Genomic DNA, 25,284 nt, shown 5'->3' with positions numbered 1-25,284 from the left:
TATCTCAACCAAGGGACAAAAAAGCAAAAATAAGATCTAAGGATTTGGAAAGAGGAAATGGGATTGTTACTTGCAGATGATTCATGTATAGTGATCATCCAGAATATGTATCTGTAGTGTTTTGTTACACTTAGAATAAAATAAAGTCCATGCTCCTGAAGGAGAACTGGCTTTTATCCCTCTGACCTGAGCTCCTTCTGTCCCTTACTACTTGGCTACACTCCCGTCACGTCAGCTTTCTTGTTCCTCGCCTTGCCGGGTACATTCCCCGTTTTTCTCCCAGATCACCATTCATGTTTTGGCTCCAGTGTCCCCCATTAAAGAGGATTTCCCTGCTCTAACCACAGCCTTTACTCTGTTTCATTTTCATATACAAATCATCACAATTCTACATTTGTTTTCCTCCAGGGTGTCATTGCCACAGAGCAGGCACTTTGCTTTGTTCTCCACTGTAGCCCCCGCCACTAGATAGTACCTGTAATACAGTAAATCACACACAAACTTGATGTCCACCCTGTGTATCTATATGTTTTGTGTGTGTGTGTATGTATAAATGACTTACACAATTATACTTTATTTTTCCTTGATTTAATTAAGATTTTATATAAGTTTGGATTTCACACTGTTAAAACTTAAGAGCCGAGAGGCATCTCTTGTCTTAAAGGAGCCAGAGAGTGGCATTGTTCTATGAAGGGCAGAAAACAAGAAGGAATAGATTCTTACCTCTTGCTACATGTAGCAGCTGTGTTGCAAGGAATTGTGCCTTCTTGTGTTAGTGTCTGTTTTGTGCTTTAGTAAAGTTACATTTGGTATTTTCTGTTCTGGATTTATCACTTTTCTGTTCAACAGAGGAGTTATGAGCAATGCAGAGGAATACTCTAAATTGGTAGGGCTGGAAAACGTGTTTGGGCTTTATTATTGTCACCATAATTATTCCACTACTCAGACTATTTTAATCTTTGTTGAATTAAAGCCACATTTCCTAATATTGTGAATGACCTTGTCTATTTCTATATATTTCCTGTGACTCCTGAATGAAATTTCTGTTTTGTTTGGGCTTGTGTTCTTGCGAATTATAGTGGTGATAGAAATAAAGTAGTCTCACAAAATGGGTTTTGCTCTTACATCGTTTCTTGAAAAGATCAGAATCTATTAGTTTGAAACGTCAGTGGCTGAATTTCTGACTTTCTCAGTGTGTAAACTGATGACTTCAGGTATGTGAGCCACCACCCATCTCCCCCAAAAGTCATTTGTACCTTATAGCATATTAGGTCATAATGATGTCTGATGCTTGCTGTTCAGGAATCTTTTTAATTAAGAAGCTCTTGTGAGGGCGGTGCCTGTAGCTCAAGGAGCAGGGCGCCGGTCCCATATGCCGGAGGTGGCGGGTTCAAACCAAGCCTCAGCCAAAAACCACAAAAAAAAAAGAAGTTCTTGTGGCTCAGCACCTGTGGTTCAGGTGGCTAGGGTGCCAACCACATATACCGGAGCTGGCGGGTTCAAATCCAACCTGGGCCTGCCAAACAACAATAGCAACTACAACAACAACAACAAAAAATAGCCAGGCGTTGTGGTGGGTGCCTGTAGTCGCAACTACTTGGGAGGCTGAGGCAAGGGAATCACTAAGCCCAAGACTTTGAGGTTGCTGTGAGCTGTCATGCCATGGCACTCAACCCAGGGCGACAGCTTGAGACTGTCTCAAAAAAAAAAAAAAAAAATTATTGTATCGAGTGGAATAGTTAGAAATCATACTCAGATATTTAGACCAAGACATCATGGATCACTGTATTCCAGAATCTCAGGTGAAACTGATATTTCAGCTTTTGTAAATTTTATCCCAAATTCATTTTTGTTTAGTCCTTTGCCACTCTGGTTATAACATGTTTGTGATTTTTGTCTCCATATATTTTCTGTCAAGTATGTGTACTTGTATTCACTATACGTGTATCAAAAAAATCCAAGAGAACATATTAAAGTATGTTACTACTGATTCTATCAGCCAAATAAATTTCAACAGTGTGAGCTTTTTTTGTTTTCACTTATCTTTAAATAGGAAAAATATTCCCACCTTTTCTTTTAATTTCTTAAAATATACATTTATTAATTTCCTATATTATAAAAACATGTATTTCCATAGAACATTAGACCGTTTTTCTTATAGATACTTTGTTATCACAAAAGTCAAGTATCTTAGTACAATTTGGGGAAATAGAATTTTTAAGAATTGCTGCTTATGTCATTTTCTTTCTATTTACAGTATCTCTCTATATCGGGGTAATTGCAGGCCCATACGATTTGAGCCACCAATGCTGGATTTCCATGAACAGTAAGTTTAAAATTGGGGAAATATTTTCCCATTAAACTATTACATGCATGTGTATTGTCTTTTGCCTAGGTTATATCTGTATGTGAAAGTTATACATGTTCAAGTCATCAGGAAAACAAATGATGGTGAGCACAGTTTAAAAATATCAGATATATATTAGGAGTCTAACATGTAATACCCACTTTTAAAGTTTGAAAAATACCCACATATAGTTGTTTATTCAGAGGGTTTTATCCTTGGGAGCAATGGAAAACTTACAGGTTACCTTCTCTGATTGGCACTTCATTTCCATTTTTATTATTTGAACAGTTTTTGTGGATAAACGATATATTATTTGTTTAACATATATATTTTTAAATGGCAAGCTTTTATATATCATCAAATAGTATTGTCATCAACCCAAAATGGCAAGCAAAAGCAGGTGCCACAGACAGACCTCATTCTACTACAGAATTACTTCCCCAACCCACACTTCTGGTACTTGGTACCTTAGGATCTCAAGTTTTGCAATCCCAAGTACTCATAGTTTCACCCTATTTGGCTCCAACCTAATTTAGCAGGTGGATGCAGAGAGCATCTTAAATAACTACTAAAGCAATACCATTATGGTAAGTTAGCAGAAGAAAAGAATTTAAAAAGGAATAAGAGAAAGCTATATATACTGATTAAGATTTATAACAGGGAAACACTGAAGTTTGGGTTTTTGTTTTTTATGTATATGTATTTGGTATATGTTTTACTCAGATGTGATCAGACTATTTGTTCAATTTTATATCTTCTTTTTTCCTCATTAACATAGCATAAATAATTCTCTGTGTTATAAGCTTGCCCTAAGTGAAATTTTATGTGCTACATTGCATTCCCATTAGTTTATTTAATTTTACCCTTGTTTGAGGGGATGCAGATTGTTTCTTTTTACGCTATTGCTAATAGTGGTTGTGCATAAAGAATAAGCTTTGTATTTTTAATTTTGAGATAGGTAGGTAGGTAGATCCTAAACTGTTTCTTAGGTTAGATATCCAGTATTGAAATTACTCAGTCAAAGGTTCTGAATAGTTTTTACAGTGTTGATGTATATTGTTAAATTGTTTATTCCCCTGCTGGAAATGTGGTTGTTCTTGTTTTACTGCCATCATATCAGAGTTTAATTGTATCAGTATTTTTATATCTATTCTGATTTAGTGATAAAAATTACGATGTTTTAATGCCATCAAAGTTGTATTTAACCATGTTTTACGATAAGAAACACATTAAGTTTAAGTTATTTATAGTCTCAAACCTGGAATAATCAACTGTATCACTTACACTTGTACAGAAGTATGGTAGGGTATTAGCACAAGAATTAAAAGATATCTGATAGCAAGTCTTTTCTGGAGATTACATGCTTACAGAGATCATGGATTTGGGGGGTAGGAATACAGAGAGAAGTTTACTTCTTTGTATACTTCTAGGTGGAATCATTATCTGGAAATAAGTAAAATTGACTTAGGTGGTGTTAGCTTTTAAAGACTGCAATGTTCAGGTAGGAAATAATTCACTGTTTTGTCCCATAAAAAAGGTTTAGGTACTACCATGGTTTGAATATGTCCCCAAAGTTCAATTGTTGGAAACATCCCTAATGTGAAAATGTTGAGAGATGAGACCTTTAAGAGATGATTGGATCACAGGAATGGATTAGGGCCATTGTCGTGAGAGTGGGTTCTTTATAAAAAGATGAGTTTGGCCCCCTCCCTCCTCTGTCTTTCACTTGTATGATGCCTTCTGCTGTGTTGTGATATGCCAAGAAGGCTCTCACCAGATGTCAGTGCCTTGGTATTAGATTTCTTAGCTTCCAGAACTGTTGAGGAAATAAATTTCTGTTCTTCATAAATTACTCAATTTTTGATTCTCTCTTACATTAGCACAAAATAGACTGAGATAGGTGTAATGTTCAGATTGCAAAGAACATAAAATTTAGTTTTTAATCCAGTCATAGTAATATATCACCCAGTCTCCTTTCAAACACAGAATATTTAATGACACATGGCAGGTATTTGACCTTTATCAAGAGAGTTCATTATTTTTAAAATAATAGTGACTTTTCTCTTTCTGGTAAAATTCTGATGAACTCTATTCTAAAACTGAACAATGTATGTGACATTTTATCAAGAAGCATAAGGGCGGAGGTAAAGGAGATCAGTGCACAATATGAAAACTTTTAGTCTAAAATAACAAATATTCTAACTTGGAAAAACTTAACTATTTGCAAGAATGTTATATCCAGCTGTTTTTCACTTTATTATTTTATGAAAGAGTTGTGCAAATTTCATTATGAGATGAAATTTTCAGGTATACAAAATACTTGAATTAAGACTGGAAATTCATGTTCCAAATTACCAGGCCCTCAATCCATTGAATAATGCCCCACCCTGAAAATAGGAGAAATTGGGGTAAGGTGAATCAAAGTTCTATGTGGGTGATTTTAACTTTTTTCTTTTTGGATCATAGATGTTTTTAAGAATGTATAAAAGCCATAGACCCTCTTCCTTTGTCTTCCTTCTCCACACATAGGGTTACAGATACAAATGGACATTTTGCAAATAGTTTCCGGCGTTTCATAGACATTCCCTTTAAAGGCCCATGTCTTAATCCTTAAGAGCTAGCGAAGAATTCCTGCTCCAGGCCACATGTTGTTAAATCATTATCAGAAAACTTACTGGGGTTCCACTTGTTATACTGGCATGACTTGTTCACTGTAGTAAACATGGAAAATATTTATAATAGCTGACAATAGATACATGGTGCTTATCCACCCATCCCCCCACAAGAAAGAACCAGATAAACAACTAAGATTTGACTATGTTAGAGTGTTGAAGGAAGAGTGCTGGAATGTGTTGGGGGAGTTGAGAAGTACCTGTGGTAATTGGAATCTGAAGAGGACAACATAGGGGCACCCAGCCTCTGCAGTTCTGTCTGCTCTGGTCAGATTGGATCTGTCTGGAATGAAGTGGGACCTCCCATTCTGGGGAAAAGGTAAATAGGAAATCACCACCAGCCCCTGTTGCCACTGCAGACACCTACAGTCACTACTAAAGGAGAATCCTACAGGCCTCGCAAACCCTGACCCCAGTTTGGAGAACTTCCAGGAATTCACACAGCTGCATTGCCCCAAATTAGAAATAGAAGATGTGCACGCCCCACACCCTACTCACCCCATGAGCCAAACTGCTACAGCACAATGCCATCATGAGAACAGAGCCACCTAGAATGCATTATGTTCTGGGGACCAGTAGCCACTGCATCTCTACAATACTGAGGCTATATCTTCATTCCACAAAACCCACAGGAATGGCTGAACCCCTGCTGTTAGAAACCTGCATCTAAGATCAGTCATTTCTCTGGTCTACACAGAAAGGAAACCAACCCTCCCACCACCACACTTGTAGCCAGAAGAACAGTCTGATAGCCATAACCAGGGTGAATCCACTCTTGAGCTGACCAAACTGCTGCATACCCTACCCAGAGGAGAATAGGGACGCAAATCTCCAAGCAGCTGATAAGAGCCCAGCAGAAGAATGGCTATGTGCCCACACTGAGGACCTGAGAAATAGCTCTGCAGCACCCTATCCAGAGACATGCCTATGACCTGCCCAATGGCTCTTCACTGAGAAGTAGTCCTGAAGGCCACTACTGGTGGGCATACAACTGTGTGACTATATCCCAACCTGAGACACAGCTCTGTAGTCCATTCCAAACTAGCCAACAAGTCATGTGATCGCATCCCAGGCCTGAGAAACAGTCCCAAGGGCTGCTCCTGTGAGATATGTCCCAAGTCTGCCTGAGTAACCACATGCCTGTGTTCCCAGCCATAGTAACAATGCTGTGATCCCTACTACCAACAAGTCAGACCCTAAGTTAACCCGCTGTGGACATTCATGCACCCTCTAATAAAGATGCAATCTGGTAGTCCCAGCTACTCGGGAGGCTGAGGCAAGAGAATCGCTTAAGCCCAGGAGTTGGAGGTTGCTGTGAGCTGTGTGAGGCCACAGCACTCTAGCGAGAGCCAGAAAGTGAGACTCTGTCTCTACAAAAAAAAAAAAAAAAAGATGCAATCTGGCAAGCCACCTCTAGGAAAGCTGCTCCACTACCACCACAAAACTCTCAGCCTAAACCTCTGAGACACTTGGAAACATCACCAGTGTGGAGTATAACTAAAGAAGCTACATAGAGACTACACTACTGCATCCATGTAGAACCAAAGCCAGTGCACCTCCACCAAACCTATACCCCAAGACCCATCTGTATGAATAAGTCTTTACCTAAGAAATCTACTCCAGAAAATTTGAAGAGGTAACTTTTGAACCAGACACACAGAAATCAGTGTAAGGACATATCATACGTGAAAAATCAAAAAAAAAATAAAAAAATAAAAACAGGACACCTCCAACAGAAAACAATAATTCTCCAATAACAGACTCCAATCATAAGAAAATATACAAAATGCCAGAAAAAGAATTCAAAATGATGGCGTTAAGGAAACTCTGAAGTGCAAGAAAATATAGTTAGACAATTCAGTGAAATCATGAAAACAGTTCATGATTCAGTTAGCGTCTGGAAGTGAAAGAAAGATACTAACCACCATCATGAAAATGTGAAACTATAAAACACACTGGTAGTTGGTACACAAAATAGAAGGAGAAAGGAGTCAAACCGTACCTAATCACAAAAATAAGAGAGGAAGTAAGGAACAAAAGATACACGAAACAACCAGAAAACAACAAACAATATGGTAAGATTAAGTCCTCAGTTATCAGTAACAATCTTGAATATAAATGGATTAAAGTCCCCATGTAAAAGATACATACCAACTGAAGGGATTAAAAATAAAACCCAACTATATGCTATTTACAAGAAATTCACCTCACCTGGAGAGACATACATAAACTGAAGGGAAGGAAAGTATTATTAGACTGCTATGACCAACTGTATACCAATAAATTCAAAAACCTAGAGGAAATGGATAAATTCCTGGACACAAGCTACCAAGATGGAACCAAGAATAAACAGAAAACCTGGACAGACTAATAACAACTAATGGGATTAAATTAATAATAAAAAGCCTCCAAACGAAGAAAAGTCTAGGCCTAGATGACTTTACTGCTGAATTCTGCTGAACCCTTGAACAATAATTGATACCAATTCTTCTCAAATTATTTCAAATATCGGAAGCAGAGGAAATTCTCCTTAGCTCATTCCATGAGGTCAACATAACCCCGATACCAAAGCCAGACAAGAAGAACAACGATGAACATTAATATAAAAATTCTCAAAATGAACTGAATATAAACATTCTTGACAAAATACTAGCAAACCAAATCCACCAACACATCAGAAAGATAATGCACCATGATTAAGTGGGATTTATCCCAGAAATGCAAGGAGGTTAAACATTTGTAAATCAATAAGCATCAGATGAATAGAATGAGGGGAGGAACATTATTGTCTCAATAGATGCAGAAAAAGCATTTGAAAAAATTCAATCTGTCTTTGTGATTAAAAAAATAAAATCTTGGGCAGCGCCTGTGGCTCAGTCAGTAGGGCACAGGCCCCATATACCGAGGGTGGCGGGTTCAAACCCGGCCCTGGCCCCAGCCAAACTGCAACCAAAAAATAGCTGGGCGTTGTGGCGGGCACCTGTAGTCCCAGCTACTCGGGAGGCTGAGGCAAGAGAATCGCTTGAGCCCAGGAGTTGGAGGTTGCTGTGAGCTGTGTGAGGCCACGGCACTCTACCAAGGGCCATAAAGTGAGACTCTGTCTCTACAAATAAAATAAAATAAAATCTCTGAATCCTAGTACTCTGTAAGGTCAAGGCAGGAAACTGCTTGAGGCCAGAAGCTCAAGGCCAGCCTGAACAAGAGTGAGACCCCATCTCCACGAAAAATAGAAGAAGTTAGCCAGGCATGGTGGTTCACACCTATAGTTCTGACTACTTGGGAGGCTGAGGCAGAAGAATTGCTTGAGCCCAGGAGTTTGAGGTTGCTGTGAGCTACATGTAAGATCATGCTACTGCATTCTATCCTGGACAGCAGAGTGAGATCCTATCTCAATCAATAAACTACCCACCTGTTGCAGTAATTAGGTATGGAAGGAAAATACCTCAACATAATAAAGGCCAAATGTGACAGACCCACAGCTAACATCATACAAAGTGAAGAAAAGCTGAAAACTTTTTCTCTAAGAGCTGGAAAAAGACATGGATGCTCACTCTCTCCACACTTGCCATAATACTGGCAGTCCTAGCCAGACTAATTAGACAGGAGAAAGAAATAAAGGACATCCAAACTGGGAAGGAAAAAGTTAAATTGGTCCTCTTTGCAGATGACATGTTCTTATAGAGAGAGAGAAACCTAGAGACTACCAGGAAAACTTTTAGATCTGATAAGCAAATTCAGTAAAGTTACAGGATACAAAATCAACATGCAAAAATCAGTAGCATGTATATACACAAACAATAGACTAGACTTAAATCAAGATTTTAATTCCATTTACAGTGACTGCAAAAAGTTACCTAGGAATAAGTTTATTCAAGGAGGTGAAAGACATCCACTAGAAAAACCATAAAACTCTGATAAAAGAAATTAAGGAGGATACAAACAAGTGGACAGACATCCCATGCCCACAGTCTGGGAAAATTAATATTGTAAAATGACCATGCTGCCAAAGCAATCTACAGATTTTGTGCAATCCCTATCTAAATAGAAATAACATTCTTCACAGAACTAGGGGAGAAAAAAATCCTGAAATGTATATGAAAACACTAAAGACCCCAAATAGCCAAAAAACAATCCTGCGCAAAAGGAAAAAAGTTAGAGGCATCACACTACCAGACTTCAAAATATACTGCAAAGCTCTTGTAACTCAAACAGGATAGTGCTGACATATAAAAAGCACATAGACCAGTGGAACAGAATAGAGAACCCAGAAATTAATCATATGTACAACCAAAGGATTTTTTTATAAAGGTGCCAAGAATACTCACTGGAAAAAGGACAGTTTATTCAATAAGAGGTGCTGGGAAAATTGGAAAATTTATAAATCTATAAAACTAGATCCCCACCTCTCTATACAAAAGTTAAAAATGAATGACAGATTTAAATATGAAGATGGTGAGTGGATATCCATCTTCAGATTGATCACCTAAGAGTATTGTGAATAGAAAGAGAGGTGGTAGGAGTCACCCAATGTGAAGGAGAAGAAAGTAAGGTGACCTACTGTGCAGATTGGAGTGAGCACACATATGGAAAGAGACAGAGGAAGGAATTCAGGAACAACACACTCCCTGGAGGGGAGTGCTACCCAAGCTGAGGAAGCTTGGAACTGCTACCCAAGCTGAGGAAGGGACTCTACACTGCACAAGGCTGCAGGACATAGGGAGACTGTGCAGCAGCATTGCTCCAATGAGAGGGCACAGTGGTGACCCACTGGCTTGTGAGCCCTGGGAACTGTGGCTGGAGGCATTTTTTTTTTTTTTTTTTTTTTTTGTAGAGACAGAGTCTCACTTTATGGCCCTCGGTAGAGTGCCATGGCATCACACAGCTCACAGCAACCTCCAACTCCTGGGCTTAAGCAATTCTCTTGCCTCAGCCTCCCGAGTAGCTGGGACTACAGGCGCCCGCCACAACGCCCAGCTATTTGGCTGGAGGCATTTTTAAATCCTAGACCCAGAGCACTGCTTGTGTCCAGGGGTCAGATTCACTGCTGCTGCCTTCCCCATTGTCCTGGTGTAGCAAGGACAGAGTAGAAAAGCCAGGCACTCTTGTGAGTCCTATAGGCAGGAGCTGTGCATTCCCACTTCCACCAGGAGACCTGGATGGACTGCAGATTCTGCTGCCTATTGATGTGTGTGGGGCCCAGCTGACAAACCTTGCCTGGGAATCTGAATAGGGCACCTTTCAAACTGGAGTAAGCTGACAGTTGCTGCTGCTCTCGGGCATGGATAGGGTATGCCTTAGCTACAAGGCAAAATATACTGCCCACAATCTAGTCCAGGCACCTATCAAGCCAGAATGAGCTGACAATTGCCACCACCTGAGGGAAGATGATGAGTAGAGCTAGATTCAAACAGTACCCAGCCAACAAATGCTGCCATACACAGGTCTGAGCAAGGTAGCCCTCAAGACAGTACAAGCTGTCAATCAGCACTGCATATGGGTGTGGTCAGAGCTGTACTCAAGCCTGTAATGCCACCAGGAATCTGAACAAGGCAGCTCCCAAGAAAGCACATGCAAACAATTGCCACTTACAGGCATGGGCAGGATGGCAGTCAGCTTGGTGCAGGCTGACAGATGCCACTCCTCACAGATCTGAGGGGTGCAGCTCTCAAGCTAGATCATGTTGACCATCACCACTGATACAGAAGTGGGGAATTCACTTGTTCTGCAACACAGGACCATCAGTGACAACCACAGAGTAACAGTGAAGCAGGAGACACAGGAGAGCAGCCTGGTTAAATATAGTATGAAAGTTTTGAGACAGGCTGTGTTATGATCTGTTATTTCACTTCCAAGAAGTACAATCAGTGGCATCTTTTCTGATTCACATGTGCAAGTTTCACTTTGCTTGGCTTACCAGTGTTCTCTGGGAGGGTTTTATCTGTTTCCATTTGCACAGATTTTTCATTTCTTGATTTTTGTGTATTTCAAAACTTTTGTAATAACTCATGTACATCTGTCCATCTTGTGCTAGGTCAGTCTTCCAAAGTAGGACCTAATTGCACCATGAAGGGCCTCTCCTTCCTTGCACCAAATAGGAGAAATCCCAGCAGAGGAGAATAGGTGCCATGTAAGGTTATCTCTCTTTGGCTAAGAGAAGAGATTCCTGATGAGAAGGAATAAGAATAAGAACTTTGGCAATATGAAAAACAAATTGTTTTACAATTACCCCCAAAGAATACAATAATAGGTCTCCAGCAATGGAACACAATCTAAAGGAAATTGCCAAAATATCAGATATGGACTTCAGAATATGTTGGCAAATAAGGTGAATGGGGTTGAAGAGAAAGAAGGTTGAAAACCAACACAAAGAAGCCAAAGAAAAAAATGTTTCGGGGAATAAATTTTTAAAATTACAAACTCATTAGAGAGGTAGACAGTGGAAGAAGAGATGTAACAAAATTTAAAGAAATAATAGTCTTTTAGGGAATTTGAAAGTACAGCAGAAAGTTTCAGCAACAGATTAGACTAAGCAGGAGAAAGAATTTCAGAGCTTGAAGATATGGCTTTAGAACTAACCCAAAGATGCAGAGAAAAGAGAAATGAACAATTATAGATCTATAGACTGCTCAAAGCAGGTCAGTGTAAGAATTATAGGTATTCTTGAGGAAAAAGGAGAAAAACAAAAAGCATAGAAAACCTATATCCAAGGGAATTATTGAGAAAACTTCAATGGTGTCACCAAAGATCCAGTTATGCAGATACAAGATGGCCATCATACACAAGGAAAATTCATAGAAAATAGGACATCTCTAAGACACATGGTCATCAAACTGGCCAAAATTTGAATGAAAGACAAAATTCTATAAACTACAAGGTGAAAGCAACAACTGTTCTACAAAGGAAAACCCATTACCTACCAGCAGACTTCTTACCAGACCTTACAAGGCAGAAGAGACTGGGGCCCTATTTTTTAGTCATCTTAAACAGAACAACCACAAACTAAGAATATTGTTTCCTATAACACTAAGTTTTGTAAATGATGTAAATTTTCCCGACAAGCAAACACTAAGGGAATTTGTCACCACTAAAACAGCCCTACAGGAAATACTCAAAACTGCATTATAAATGGAATAGCTCGGTAGATAAGGTCTAGTGTAAAAATACATGAAAGTTAAAGTTCACAGCTCTAATAAAACAATAGCACGAGAAGAAAAACAGAACAAAAGTGTCATCCAACATCGTGAACAGAACAGTATCTCACCAATGTTTTTTTTTTTACATATACATGTGTTAATTAGGTTTCCATTTTTTTGCATTCACAAAATTAAAAAGACTTGAAATTTAATAACAATAACAATGTTTAAGATAAGAACTACAAACAAAAACCTTGTAAAGAATGAACAAACACAAATACATACAGAAAAGGAACAGACAATTGCTACATCGAAATATTAAGCAATAATAATAATGCAAAGAAAGTAACATTCACATTGTCATATAAGAGTATGTCTATGAATGTTAACTCTGAGATTCTGTATTGAATCATCAGTTAACTTATTTTTTTAAGTAACAAAAAATAGACAACTAATATTTATAAATAAAAGTAAAAGATAATTTCAAAAAGCAGAGCATGCTAAATCTTATAGACAATAGAAAAAGAAGAAATACATCTAAATCGTTTTACTTGATCTGGGTACACCTGATATTAAAATTAGAGAAAATATATTATTATAAGGGAGAAATTACAAACATATGTCACTTATAAATGAGGATACAAAAGCCTAAACAACATATTAACAAGTTGAGTTAAAAATTAATGTTTAAGTAATATATTTTGGTCAAAATTAAAACCAATTTATGTGAAAATTATTCACTATTTTCTTCTCTTTTCTTGTTCTTTTTTTTTCCTTCTTTTCCTTTCACTCACCCCTTCCCTCCTTTTCTGTCTGCTCTCCTCTTCCCCCATTCCCCACCATGTCATTAATTGTCTTCAAATCAAAACTGAGTACATGGGATTTATACTTCATATAGAATTAGGAGCATTTACATCACACTGGTTAATATAAACCTCATCTCATTTACTTACCAGTGTTAGCACTAAATGTAAACAGTCTAATGCTCCTTCAAAAGATATAACTTCAGTGGCTAGATGAAAAAATACATCCCATATGCTGTCTCCAGGAAACTCATCTAACTCAGAAGATCTCAACACAGACTCAAAAAAAGGGATGGAAAAAATACTGTGTACCAATTGCTAAGGACTTCACTCCACTGAAACAGCTGGACAGATCATCAAGGAGAAAATCAATAAAGAAACTGGACTAAGGAGCGGCGCCTGTGGCTCAGTGAGTAGTGTGCTGGCCCCATATACTGAGGATGGCAGGTTCAAACCTGGCCCCAGCCAAACTGCAACAAAAAATAGCTACTTGGGAGGCTGAGGCAAGAGAATCGCCTAAGCCCAGGAGCTGGAGGTTGCTGTGAGCTGTGACACATGGCACTCTACCGAGGGCAACAAAATGAGACTCTGTCTCTTAAAAAAAAGAAAGAGAGAAAGAAAGAAACCAGACTGAAACAGGGCTGTAGAATAAATCAACCTAGTGGATATTTACATAACAGTCTACTTTAAAAGTACTGAATATATATTCTCATCAGCCAAATGGACATTTTCCAAGATTGATCGTATCTTAGGACTAGAAAACAAGTCTCAGCAAGCAAATGCAGAAAATTTGAAATTGTGCCATGCATCTTCTAGGACCACAGTGGAATAAAACTAGAAATCAATTCCAAGAGAAACACTAAAATCTACACAAAATCATAAAAATGAAACAACCTGCTACTAAACAATCCTTGTCTCATTTATGAAATTAAAATGGAAATCAAAAGATTCCTGAAACTGAATAGCAAAGGAGACACAAGTTTTCAAAATCTGTGGGATACCATAAAATAGTACCAAGTGGAAAGTTTATAGCCTTAAATACCTACCTCAAAAAGACACAAAGATCACAAATTAACAATATAATGTCACATGTCAAGGAACTAGAAAAAGAAGAGCAAGCCAAATCCAAAGCCAGCAGAAGAAAATAAATAACAAAGCAGAGAGTAGATCTAAATGAAATAGAAACAAATAAACAATACAAAGGATCAGTGAAGCAAAAAGTTAGTTCTTTAAGAAGATAAAATTAATAGTCCACTAGCCCAATTAACCACAAATAGAAAACACTGAAATAACATCAATCAGAAATGAAAAGACAGACATTACAACTGATGTGACAGAAATATAAAATATCATCTGCAATACTATAAAAACACATATATGTACAGACTAGAAAATACGTAGCAAATGGATAAATTCTTGGAAACACACAACCTCACAAGCCCGAATAAGGAAGAAATAGAAATCTTGACCACACAAATAACAAGTAGCCAAGAGTGAAACGAAACAGTAATAAAAAAAAAAAATCTAGGGCAGCACCTGTGGCTCAACAAGTAGGGTGTCAACCCTGTATACCACAGGTGGCGAGTTCAAACCCAGCCCCAGCCAAAAACTGCAAAAAAAAATCTACCAGGCAGTGCCTGTGGTTCAGTGAGTAGGGCACCGGCCCCATATACCAAGGGTGGCAAGTTCGAACCCAGCCCCAGCCAGCTAAAACAGCAGTGGTAACTGCAACAAAAATAGCTAGGCAGGGCAGAACCTGTGGCTCAAAGGAGTAGGGCACCGGCCCCATATGCCAGAGGTGGTGGGTTCAAACACAGCCCCGGCCAAAAAAACTGCCCCCCCCCAAAAAAAAAAAAATATATATATATATATGTGTGTATATATATATATATATATATATATATATATATAGCCAGGCATTGTGGCAGGCACCTTTAGTCCCAGCTACTCAGGAGGCTGAGGCAAGAGAATCACTTAAGCCCAAGAGTTGGAGGTTGCTGTGAGCTATGACGTCACGGCACTCTACCAAGGGTGACAGAGTGAGACTCTGTCTCAAAAAAACAAACAAAAAAAAGAGTCCTGAACGAAGCATATTCACAGCTGAATTCTACACAATCTGTAGAACTGGTAACTATCCTACATAAATTATTCCAAAACATAAAGAAGGAGAGAATCTGCCCTAGCTCATCTGGGAAGCTAGTATCACCTTTACACCTAAGCCAGGGAAGGACACAACCAAAACAGAAAACTACACACCAAAATCCCTTATGAATATAAGTGGAAAATCCAAAACAAAACACTAGCAATCAGAATTCAGCCCATTAAAAAGGCAATTCACCAAGAGGGGGCGGAGACAAGGTGGCTGACTGAAGCCAGCTTTCCACAGAGGCTCCCGTCCAGAAGGAGAGTTAAAGGACAGAAATTTAACAAGTAACATGGTGGATTAGAGCTGCACCAAGAGAGAAGGTTGAAGAATGCACATCAACCCCGCTGAGACAAACTGCAACCCCAAGGACACAAACAAAAGGTACAAAATCCATCACCAAGCGGATAGGAGTCCCCTCCCCCATGAGAACGGCTCCTAGTGGCCCACAAACAAATGAGCAGAGTTCAAAGGTCCTCCCACTACACTCCACAGGAGAGACTCTCTAAAAACTAGACCTACCTCCTCTACTAGGGTGCCACAGCGTTCTCCTGCCAGGCATAAAACTGTATAAAACTGTATATATTGTCTACCTGCAATTCTGAGCTCCCAGCACTCCCCTCCACTCTCACTCTGAGGTCTGGAGGCCTGTCCCTCAGGAGTCCAGATTCTTGGGTGATTTCTCCAGAGGTGTGGACAGGGCCTAGACTGCAGCTGCTCAGTGCTGATTCTGCAGCACGGGAGTGAGGAGAGGACAGTCGGCAGAGAGGGAACCACACCAGAGTGGCGGTGCACCGACATGCAGAGCAACAACGGTTTTTGGCAACAATAGGGCTCACTCCCTGATATTCCGAACCCGCACCCCCTGTCTCCCTGGGCAACCATAGGAGGCCGGGCATCTTCTCAGGTGGCAACCATCGTGGAACAGATCTGGGACAGAAACGCAAACCCCGTGAGTAAAGGGTTTGCCTGAGGTGGCACTGGCCTGGGTGGAGTGCGGGGACTAGAAAATGCACACGCAAAGCCAGGAAATTCCCAGGGCGGGGCTGACCCAGAGGACCACTTTACTGAGCCTAAGACGCACCCGGCCCTCAGGGGATCTATAGACAAAGGAAGGCAGCTTCCTAGAACTGCCTTCTAGAAGGACCTAGAACTGACAGCTAACTGAATACAAACCTGCAGGAGCAAAGACAGGGCCTGAGGCACAGGCTCTGAGAACTCAAAACAGCTTCTCTTCTGCAGGGGAATTTAACAGGGACAGAAACAAATTCCCACAAAGTTGTTCTGCTCTGTTCTGTCAGTAACATCAATCAGGGGTGGGGCTGGAACTGAGTAAACACCCCCAGCCTCCATCAAGGGCCCAAGGTTGTCAGGCCTCACATCCCCCTGCTGGATAGAGGTAGACCATAGCGGCCTGGCTGAGCACATATAGATTTCCTTGTGATTCAGACAGGTGCAAACCCCTGGTGTATCTGTTCACTAGAGGCAACTGGGTCACAGCCCTACGTGGCTATAAGTGACTGGGTGTGACAGAGGTAAAAGGTGGGGAAGGAGGCATCAACGTTCCCAGACTAATCTACTTGCTGGGTGGGTCTTCCTGACTTCATGGAGCACCGGAGCAAGTCATATCTGAGTTGTCACCAGACCCCTGTGATCCAGTTGCCAGAGACCTTTTAAACTCTCCCATCTGAGACAGGTGCTAACTGAGACAGTTGATTTGGACCTTTTGAACTGAGCCAGTTGCCCAAGGACTATTCAAGTGGTCCCCTGGGTGTGTGGTTGTAAGAAGGTTTGATTTTCCTTTACCAATTGTTGCCTGTGCGGGGCGGGGTGACTTAATTGCTGGTATTTCTCCACAGCTGAGACTTCAACCCAGAGTAACTGTTTCACTAGGGTCGAACAGAGACGAGCTGAAAACAAGACAGAACCACTTAGCCCCACCACACCAAACAGGTCCCCAGTTTCTGAGGCCATAGCACTGTACCGGTCCTTGACAAAGCTCGAGGGGAAAAATCAAACAGTGTAAAATAATCATGGGGCGGAATCAGCAGAAAAACTCTGGTAACATGAATGACCAGAATAGATCAAACCCCCCAAGGAAAGATATGGCAGATGTAACTGAAGATCCCATTCATAAACAGCTGGCTGAGATGTCAGAAATCGAATTCAGAACTTGGATTATAAACAAGATTAATAGAATGGAGGAAAATTTGCAATTAGAAATTCGAGGAGCAATTCAAAACTCAAAATTAGAAATTCGAGGAAAAATTTAAAAGTTGTCGCAAGAATTTAAGGAATTTAAAGACAAAACCACCAAAGATTTTGATGTACTGAAGCAAGAATTTGCAGCCCTCCAAGATCTGAAAAATACAGTAGAATCCCTCAGTAACAGAGTGGAGCAAACAGAAGGAAGGATTTCTGACATTGAAGAAAAAAACCTTTGAACGCTCCCAAACTCTCAAAGAGGAAAAGAAATGGAGAGCAAAAATGGATCATTCTCTCAGAGAGCTCTGGGATAATTCAAAGAAGGCTAATATCCGCCTCATTAGAATCCCTGAAAGTGATGAAGTGGCCTCGCAAGGCACAGAGGCCCTTCTCCATGAAATTGTGAAAGAGAACATTCCAGACATGCCAAGAGATTCTAAAATTTACATAGCAGACAGTTTCAGAACCTCAGAAGGACTCAATCCAAATAAGACATCCGTGAGGTATATCATAATTCACTTCACTAAAGTTAACATGAAGGAGAAAATTCTGTAAGCAGTCAGAAGTAAGAAATCCATTACCTACAAATGGAGGAATATTAGAATGACTGCAGATCTCTCTGCTGAAACTTTTCAAGGCAGAAGAGGGTGTTCATTGACTTTTAATCTCCTAAAGCAAAATAACTTTCAACCCCGGATCCTGCATCCAGCTAAACTGAGTTTCATTTATGATGGACAAATTAAATACTTTAATGACTTTCAGATGTTGAAGAAATTTGCCATAACCAAATCAGTTCTTCAGGATATTTTCAGACCTATCCTCCATAACGACCAACCCAATCCTCTACCACAAAAGTAAACTCACTCAGAAACTTTTGATCAAACTCCAACTTCCACAGTGGCAAAAGGCTTAAAAATGTCCACTGGACTTTTGAAAAACTCGATACCCAAAATTTTACCAGACTTATCAATATTCTCCATTAATGTGAATGGCTTAAACTGTCCTCTAAAGAGGCATTGGTTAGCTGACTGGATACAAAAACTCAGGCCAGATATTTGATGCATACAACAGTCACATCGTACCTTAAAAGATAAATATAGACTCAGGGTAAAAGGATGGTCATCCATATTTCAGGCAAAAGGTAATCAGAAAAAAGCAGGTGTTACAATTCTATTTGCAGACACAATAGGCTTTAAACCAACAAAAGTAAGGAAGGATAAGAATGGTCACTTCATATTTGTTAAGGGTAATACTCAATATTATAAGATTTCAATTATTAATATCTATGCACCCAATCAGAATGCACCTCCATTTAAAAGACAAACTCTAACAGACGTGAGCAACTTGATTTCCTCCAGCTCCATAATTCTTGGAGATTTCAACACTCCTTTAGCAGTGTTGGATAGATCCTTCAATAAGAAGCTGAGAAAAGAAATTTTAGATTTAAACCTAACCATCCAACATTTGGATTTAGCAGACATCTACAGAACATTTCATCCCAACAAAACTGAATACACATACTTCTCTTCAGCCCACGGAACATACTCCAAAATCGATCACATCTTAGGTCACAAGTCTAACCTCAGTAAATTTAAAGGAATAGAAATTATTCCTTGCATCTTCTCGGACCACCTTGGAATAAAAGTTGAACTCAGTAACAACAGCAATCTGCATACTCATACAAAAACATGAAAGTTAAATAACCTTACGCTGAATGATAGCTGGGTCAGAGATGAGATTAAGAAGGAAATTGCCAAATTTTGGGAACAAAATGACAATGAACACACGAATTATCAGAACCTCTGGGATACCGCAAAGGCACTCCTACGAGGGAAATTTATAGCACTGCAAGCCTTCCTTAAGAGAACAGAAAGAGAGAAAGTTAACAACTTAATAGGACATCTCAAGCAACTGAAAAAGGAAGAACATTCCAACCCCAAACCCAGTAGAAGAAAAGAAATAACCAAAATTGGAGCAGAATTAAATGAAATTGAAAACAAAAGAATTATACAACAGATCAATAAATCAAAAAGTTGGTTTTTTGAAAAGGTCAATAAAATAGATAAACCTTTGGCTAACCAAACAAGGACAAAAAGAGTAAAATCTCTCATCTCATTAATCAAATGACAAAGACGAAATAACAACAGACTCCTTAGAAATTCAAAAAATCCTTAGTGAATATAACAAGAAACTTTATTCTCAGAAATTTGAAAATGTGAAGGAAATTGACCAATACTTGGAAGCACGTCACCTTCCAAGACTTATCCAGAATCAAGTGGAAATGTTGAACAGGCCAATATCAAGTTCTGAAGTAGCATCAACCGTACAAAATCTCTCTAAAAAGAAAAGCCCGACCAGATGGCTTCTTGTCAGAATTCTACCAAACCTTTAAAGAGGAACTAGTACCTATATTACTCAACCTGTTCCAAGTGTAGAAAAGGAAGGAAGACTACCCAACACGTTCTATGAAGCTAACATCACCCTGATCCCCAAACCAGGAAAAGACCAAACAAGAAACGAAAATTATAAACCAATATCACTAATGAATATAGATGCAAAAATATTCAATAACAACCTAACAAACAGAATCCAGCAACACATCAAACAAATTATACAACATGACCAAGTCGGTTTTATCGCAGAGTCTCAAGGCTGGTTTAATATACATAAATCTATAATTCAGCACATAAACAAATTAAAAAACAACGACCGTATCATTCTCTCAATTGATGCAGAAAGAGCTTTTGATAATATCCAGCATCCCTTCATGATCAGAACACTTAAGAAAATTGGTATAGAAGGGACATTTCTTAAACTGATAGAGGCCATCTACAGCAAACCCACAGCCAATATCATATTGAATGGCGTTAAATTGAAATAATTTCCACACAGATCAGGAACCAGACAAAACTGCCCATTGTCTCCACTGCTCTTTAACATTGTAATGGAAGTTTTAGCCATGGCAATTAGGGAAGAAAAGGTGATCAAGGGTATCCATGTAGGGTCAGAAGAGATCAAACTTTCACTCTTCACAGATGATATGATTGTATATCTGGAACACACCAGGGATTCTGCTACAGAGCTCTTAGAAGTGATCAAGGAATACAGCAGCGTCTCATGTTACAAAATCAACATTCATAAATCAGTAGCCTTTATATATACCAACAATAGTCAAGCTGAAAAAAACAGTTAAGGACTCTATTCCGTTCACAGTAGTGCCAAAGAAGGTGAAATATTTGGGAGTTTATCTAACAAAGGACGTGAAAGATCTCTATAAAGGGAACTATGAAATTCTAAGAAAGGAAATAGCTGAACATGTTAACAAATGGAAAAACATACAACGCCCATGGCTGGGAAGAATCAACATTGTTAAATGTCCATACTACCCAAAGCAATATACAATTTTAATGCAATCCCTATTAAAGCTCCACGGTCATACTTTAAAGATCTTGAAAAAATAATACTTTGTTTTATATGGAATCAGAAAAAACCTCGAATAGCCAAGACATTACTCAGAAATAAAAACAAAACAGGAGGAATCACACTACCAGACCTCAGACTATACTATAAATCGATAGTGATCAAAACAGCATGGTACTGGCACAAAAACAGAGAAGTAGATGTCTGGAACAGAATAGAGAACCAAGAGATGAATCCTGCTACTTAGCGTTATTTGATCTTTGAGAAGCCAATTAAAAACATTCAGTGGGGAAAAGATTACCTATTTAACAAATGGTGCTGGGAGAACTGGCTGGCAACCTGCAGAAGACTGAAACTGGACCCACACCTTTCACCATTAACTAAGATAGACTCTCACTGGATTAAAGATTTAAATTTAAGACATGAAACTATAAAAATACTAGAAGAGAGTGCAGGGACAATCCTTGAAGAAATCGGTCTGGGCGAGTATTTTATGAGGAGGACCCCTCTGGCGATTAAAGCAGAGGTGTATTTAAAAATACACCACTGGGACCTGATCAAACTAAAAAGCTTCTGTACAGCCAAAAACATAGTAAGTAAAGCAAGCAAACAGCCCTCAAAATGGGAGAAGATATTTTCAGGTTATGTCTCCAACAAAGGTTTAATAACCAGAATCCACAGAGAACTCAAACATATAAGCAAGAAAACAACAAGTGATCCCATCGTAAGCTGGGCAAGGGACTTGAAGACAAACTTCTCTGAAGAAGACAGGCACACAGCCTACAGACATATGAAAAAATGCTCATCATCTTTAATCATCAGATAAATGCAAATCAAAACTACTTTGAGATATCATCTAACTCCAGTAAGATTAGCCCATTATCACGAAATCCCAATACCAGAGATGTTGGCGTGGATGTGAAGAAAAGGGAACACTTCTACACTGCTAGTGGGAATGCAAATTAATACATTCCTTTTGGAAAGATATTTGGAGAAAATTTAGAGATCTAAAAATAGATCAGCCATTCAATCCTATAATTCCTCTACTTGATATATACCCAGATGACCAAAAATCCCATCATAACAAAGATATTTGTACCAGAACGTTTATTGCAGCTCAATTCATAATTGCTAAGTCATGGAAAAAGCCCAATGCCTATGGATCCAGGAATGGATTAATAAATTGTGTTATATGTACACCATGGAATATTATGCAGCCTTAAAAAAAGATGGAGACTTTACCTCTTTCATGGTTACATGTTTTCATGTTTACGATGGAGGTGGATCATATTTTTCTTAATAAAGTATCTCATGAATGGAAGAAAATGTAGCAAATGTACTCAGCCCTACTATGAAACTAATTTATGGCTTTGACATGAAAGCTATAACCCAGTTATAACTTAAGAATAGGGGGAATGAGGAGAGGGAGGAGGGAGGATGGGCGGAGAGAGGGTGATTGGTGGGATTACACCCTCGGTGCATCTTACAAGGGTACATGTGAAACTTAGTAAGTGTAGAATATAAATGTCTTGACACAGTAACTCAGAAAATGCCAGGAAGGCTACGTTAACCAGTGTGATGAAAATGTGTCAAACAGTCTATAAAACCAGTGTGTAGTGTCCCATGATTGCATTAATGTACACATCTATGATTTAATAATAAAAATTAAATAAAATGAAACGAAAAGAAAATAAATAAATTTAAAAAGACAATTCACCCTGATTAAAGTGAGTTTCATCCCTGGGATGCAAGGATGGTTAATATACACAAATCAATAAAGATGATTCACTACATAAATAGAAAGAAAAACAAAGACCTTATGTATGATCATCCCAATAGTTAGAGAAAAATCATATAATAAAATCCAGGACTTCTTTCATGATAAAAGCCTTCAACAAACTAGACATGGAAAGAATTTATATCAAAATTATAAAAGCTATCTATAACAAACCCATAGCCAATATTGTACTGAATGGGGAAAAGTCAAACGTATTCTCCTAACAACTGAAACAAAATAAGGGTGCCCACTGTCACCACTTGTTTTCAGTTTCATACTGGAAGTCCTAGCCAAAGCAATCAGTCAAGAGAGAAATAAAAGGTACCTATGTTGGGAAGGAGGTGGTCAAATTATCCCTGTTTGCTGATGATATGATCTTGAATCTAGAAAACCCAAAAGACTCCTAGAATTGATAAATAATTTCAGCAACGTCTCAGATTATAAAATCAGTGTACACAAGTTAGTACCATTTCTGAATACTAATAATAGTCGATCTGAGAGCTAATCAGGCATTCAATACCATTTGCAGTAACAACAAAGAAAATATGTAGGAATATACTTAAACAAGGAGGTGAAAGATCTCTACAAAGAGAAGTTCAAAACAGGAATGAAAGAACTTATAGATGAGCACGCAAATGGAAAACCATCTCATACTCATGGATTGGTAGAATCAACATCATTAAAATGTCCATACTACCCAAAGTGATTTATAGATTTAATGCAGTCCCCATCAAAATGCCAATGTTAAATTTCACTTCTCTAAAAAAACATTAGGGGCTTCATGTAGAACCAAGAAAGTGCCCAAATAGGCAAAGCAATCTTAAGAAAAAAGAATAAATCCAGAGACGTGACATTACTGGATGTGACAAAAATATAAAATATCATCTGCAGTACTATAAAAACACATATATATACAAACTAGAAAATATGGAAAAAAGAATTTGTACTTTTTGATTTGTAATATAGTATTACAGACTATATTACAAAGCTATGAGAACCAAAACAGCATGGTTACTAGTACAAAAATTGGGACCTAGACCAATGTCAGAGACCAACAGAACAGAGAACCAGATGTAAAACTATCTACCTATAACCAACTGAATCTTCAGTGGTGCAGACAATATATACTAGGGAAAGGAAACCCTGTTCAATAAATTGTGCTGGGAAAACTGGATAGCCACATGTAGAATAAAGAAACAGTGCCCTTATCTCTCACCAGATACCAGAATTCAGGGTGGATAATAATGTAAATGTGAGGCATGAAATCATAAAAAAATTACCAGAAGAAAACACAGACAACACTCTTCTGGATATCAGCTACACAAAGAAAAAGCAAATATAGCAACAACAAAAATAAATGGCACTTAATTAAATTAAAAAACCTTCTGCCCAGTGAAGTAAATAATCAAAAATGTAAGTAGAGAACCTACAGAACAGAAGGAAATATTTGCAAACTATACATCTAGTCAAAGGCTAATATCCAGAATCTACAAAGAACTCAAATCAGCAAGAAAAAATAATCCCATTGAACCCCACGCAGAAGATATGAACAGAGGTTTTCCAAAGAAGGCTGAAAAATGACCACAAAACATGGAAAAAATACTGAAAATCACTGATCATGAATGAAATACAGATTGAAACCACAATAAGTTACCACCTTACTCCTGTGAGAATGGCCATTACTAAATAGTCAAAAAACAGTTGATGCTGGTATGGATGTAGAGAGAAAAAGGAATGCCTATACACTGTTGGTGGGGCTGCAAATTAGTACAATCTTTGTGGAAAACATAATGGAGATTCCCCTAAGAAATAAGTTATAGACCTGTTGGCATGTAGAGATTGTGGATGACTGTGGTAGTTGACCCAAAGGACCTTCAAGCCAATTTAGACTATTCTCCTTGGCTTCAGATTCTCCTCTGCCATACTGGTCCAATGCAGGGGATTTAGCAGCTGCTACAAGTTGAGAAGTGGGCCCTTGAGAAGGTGTCCTAGGCCCACACGCTGTAAATCCTAAGGCTGAAGTGGGCCAAAGAAGCAGCTTAGGCTGAAATTGAACAGTTCTACCTGCAAAGGGAGAAAAGAATTCAAGGCCAAGGAAGCTGCACCACTGGGATCTCATGGCAGTTGCAAGTGGAGGAGACCCAGGAGAAAATAGCCATCCTGCATTCCTACTTCCATCAGAATGGAGATGTTAGTCCTGAATAACTTCTTGGCCTTTGTCTATGTTATCTGGCCAGAAATCCATGAAAAGTACCACATAAATGGATAAAGAGAGAAGAAAGAAGCAGCACCTGTTCTATGGATTGGCCTTTTAGATGCCCTATGGAATATGAAGCTTTACCAAGCTTGTTATATTCTTATAAAAGGCATTAAATTATTTATATATATTATATAGTGAATCCCTTCACTTTATGGAGAGTAGAAAAATTAGCTTTTTTGTACAGACTTTGTACCATCGCAGGGGTCCTCAAACTATGGCCCGCGGGCCACATGCGGCAGTGTGATTGTATTTGTTCCCGTTTTGTTTTTCTACTTCAAAATAAGATATGTACAATGTGCATAAGAATTTGTTCATAGTTATTTTTGTTTTGTTTTTTTTTTTTAACTGTAGTCTGGCCCTCCAACAGTCTGAGGGACAGTGAACTGGCCCCCTGTTTAAAAAGTTTGAGGACCCCTGGTTATTTCATCTTTTTACCTTATGTTTCTCAGAAATTTAATAGGTAGATGTTTTCCTTTGCCTTTTAGTTCAAGCACTGTATATATCAATGTTGACTTTTTCTTTCT

The 25,284-nt window shown here is 38.7% G+C and overlaps 1 protein-coding gene across 2 annotated transcripts in view; it reads left to right on the top strand.

Annotated features, from left to right (window-relative positions):
* Positions 1 to 25,284, top strand: part of TMEM131 (transmembrane protein 131) — a 246,795-nt gene that overhangs the window by 107,084 nt on the left and 114,427 nt on the right. For both annotated transcript variants that reach the window (XM_053586764.1, XM_053586763.1), the window contains exon 4: positions 2,258 to 2,326. In XM_053586764.1, coding sequence (XP_053442739.1) covers positions 2,258 to 2,326 — 69 coding nt within the window. The remainder of the gene's footprint in view (positions 1 to 2,257; positions 2,327 to 25,284) is intronic.

The sequence above is a fragment of the Nycticebus coucang genome, chromosome 4, assembly GCF_027406575.1.
Source record: "Nycticebus coucang isolate mNycCou1 chromosome 4, mNycCou1.pri, whole genome shotgun sequence".
Taxonomy (NCBI): Eukaryota; Metazoa; Chordata; class Mammalia; order Primates; family Lorisidae; genus Nycticebus; species Nycticebus coucang.
This window is presented reverse-complemented; position numbering and strand designations above follow the sequence as displayed.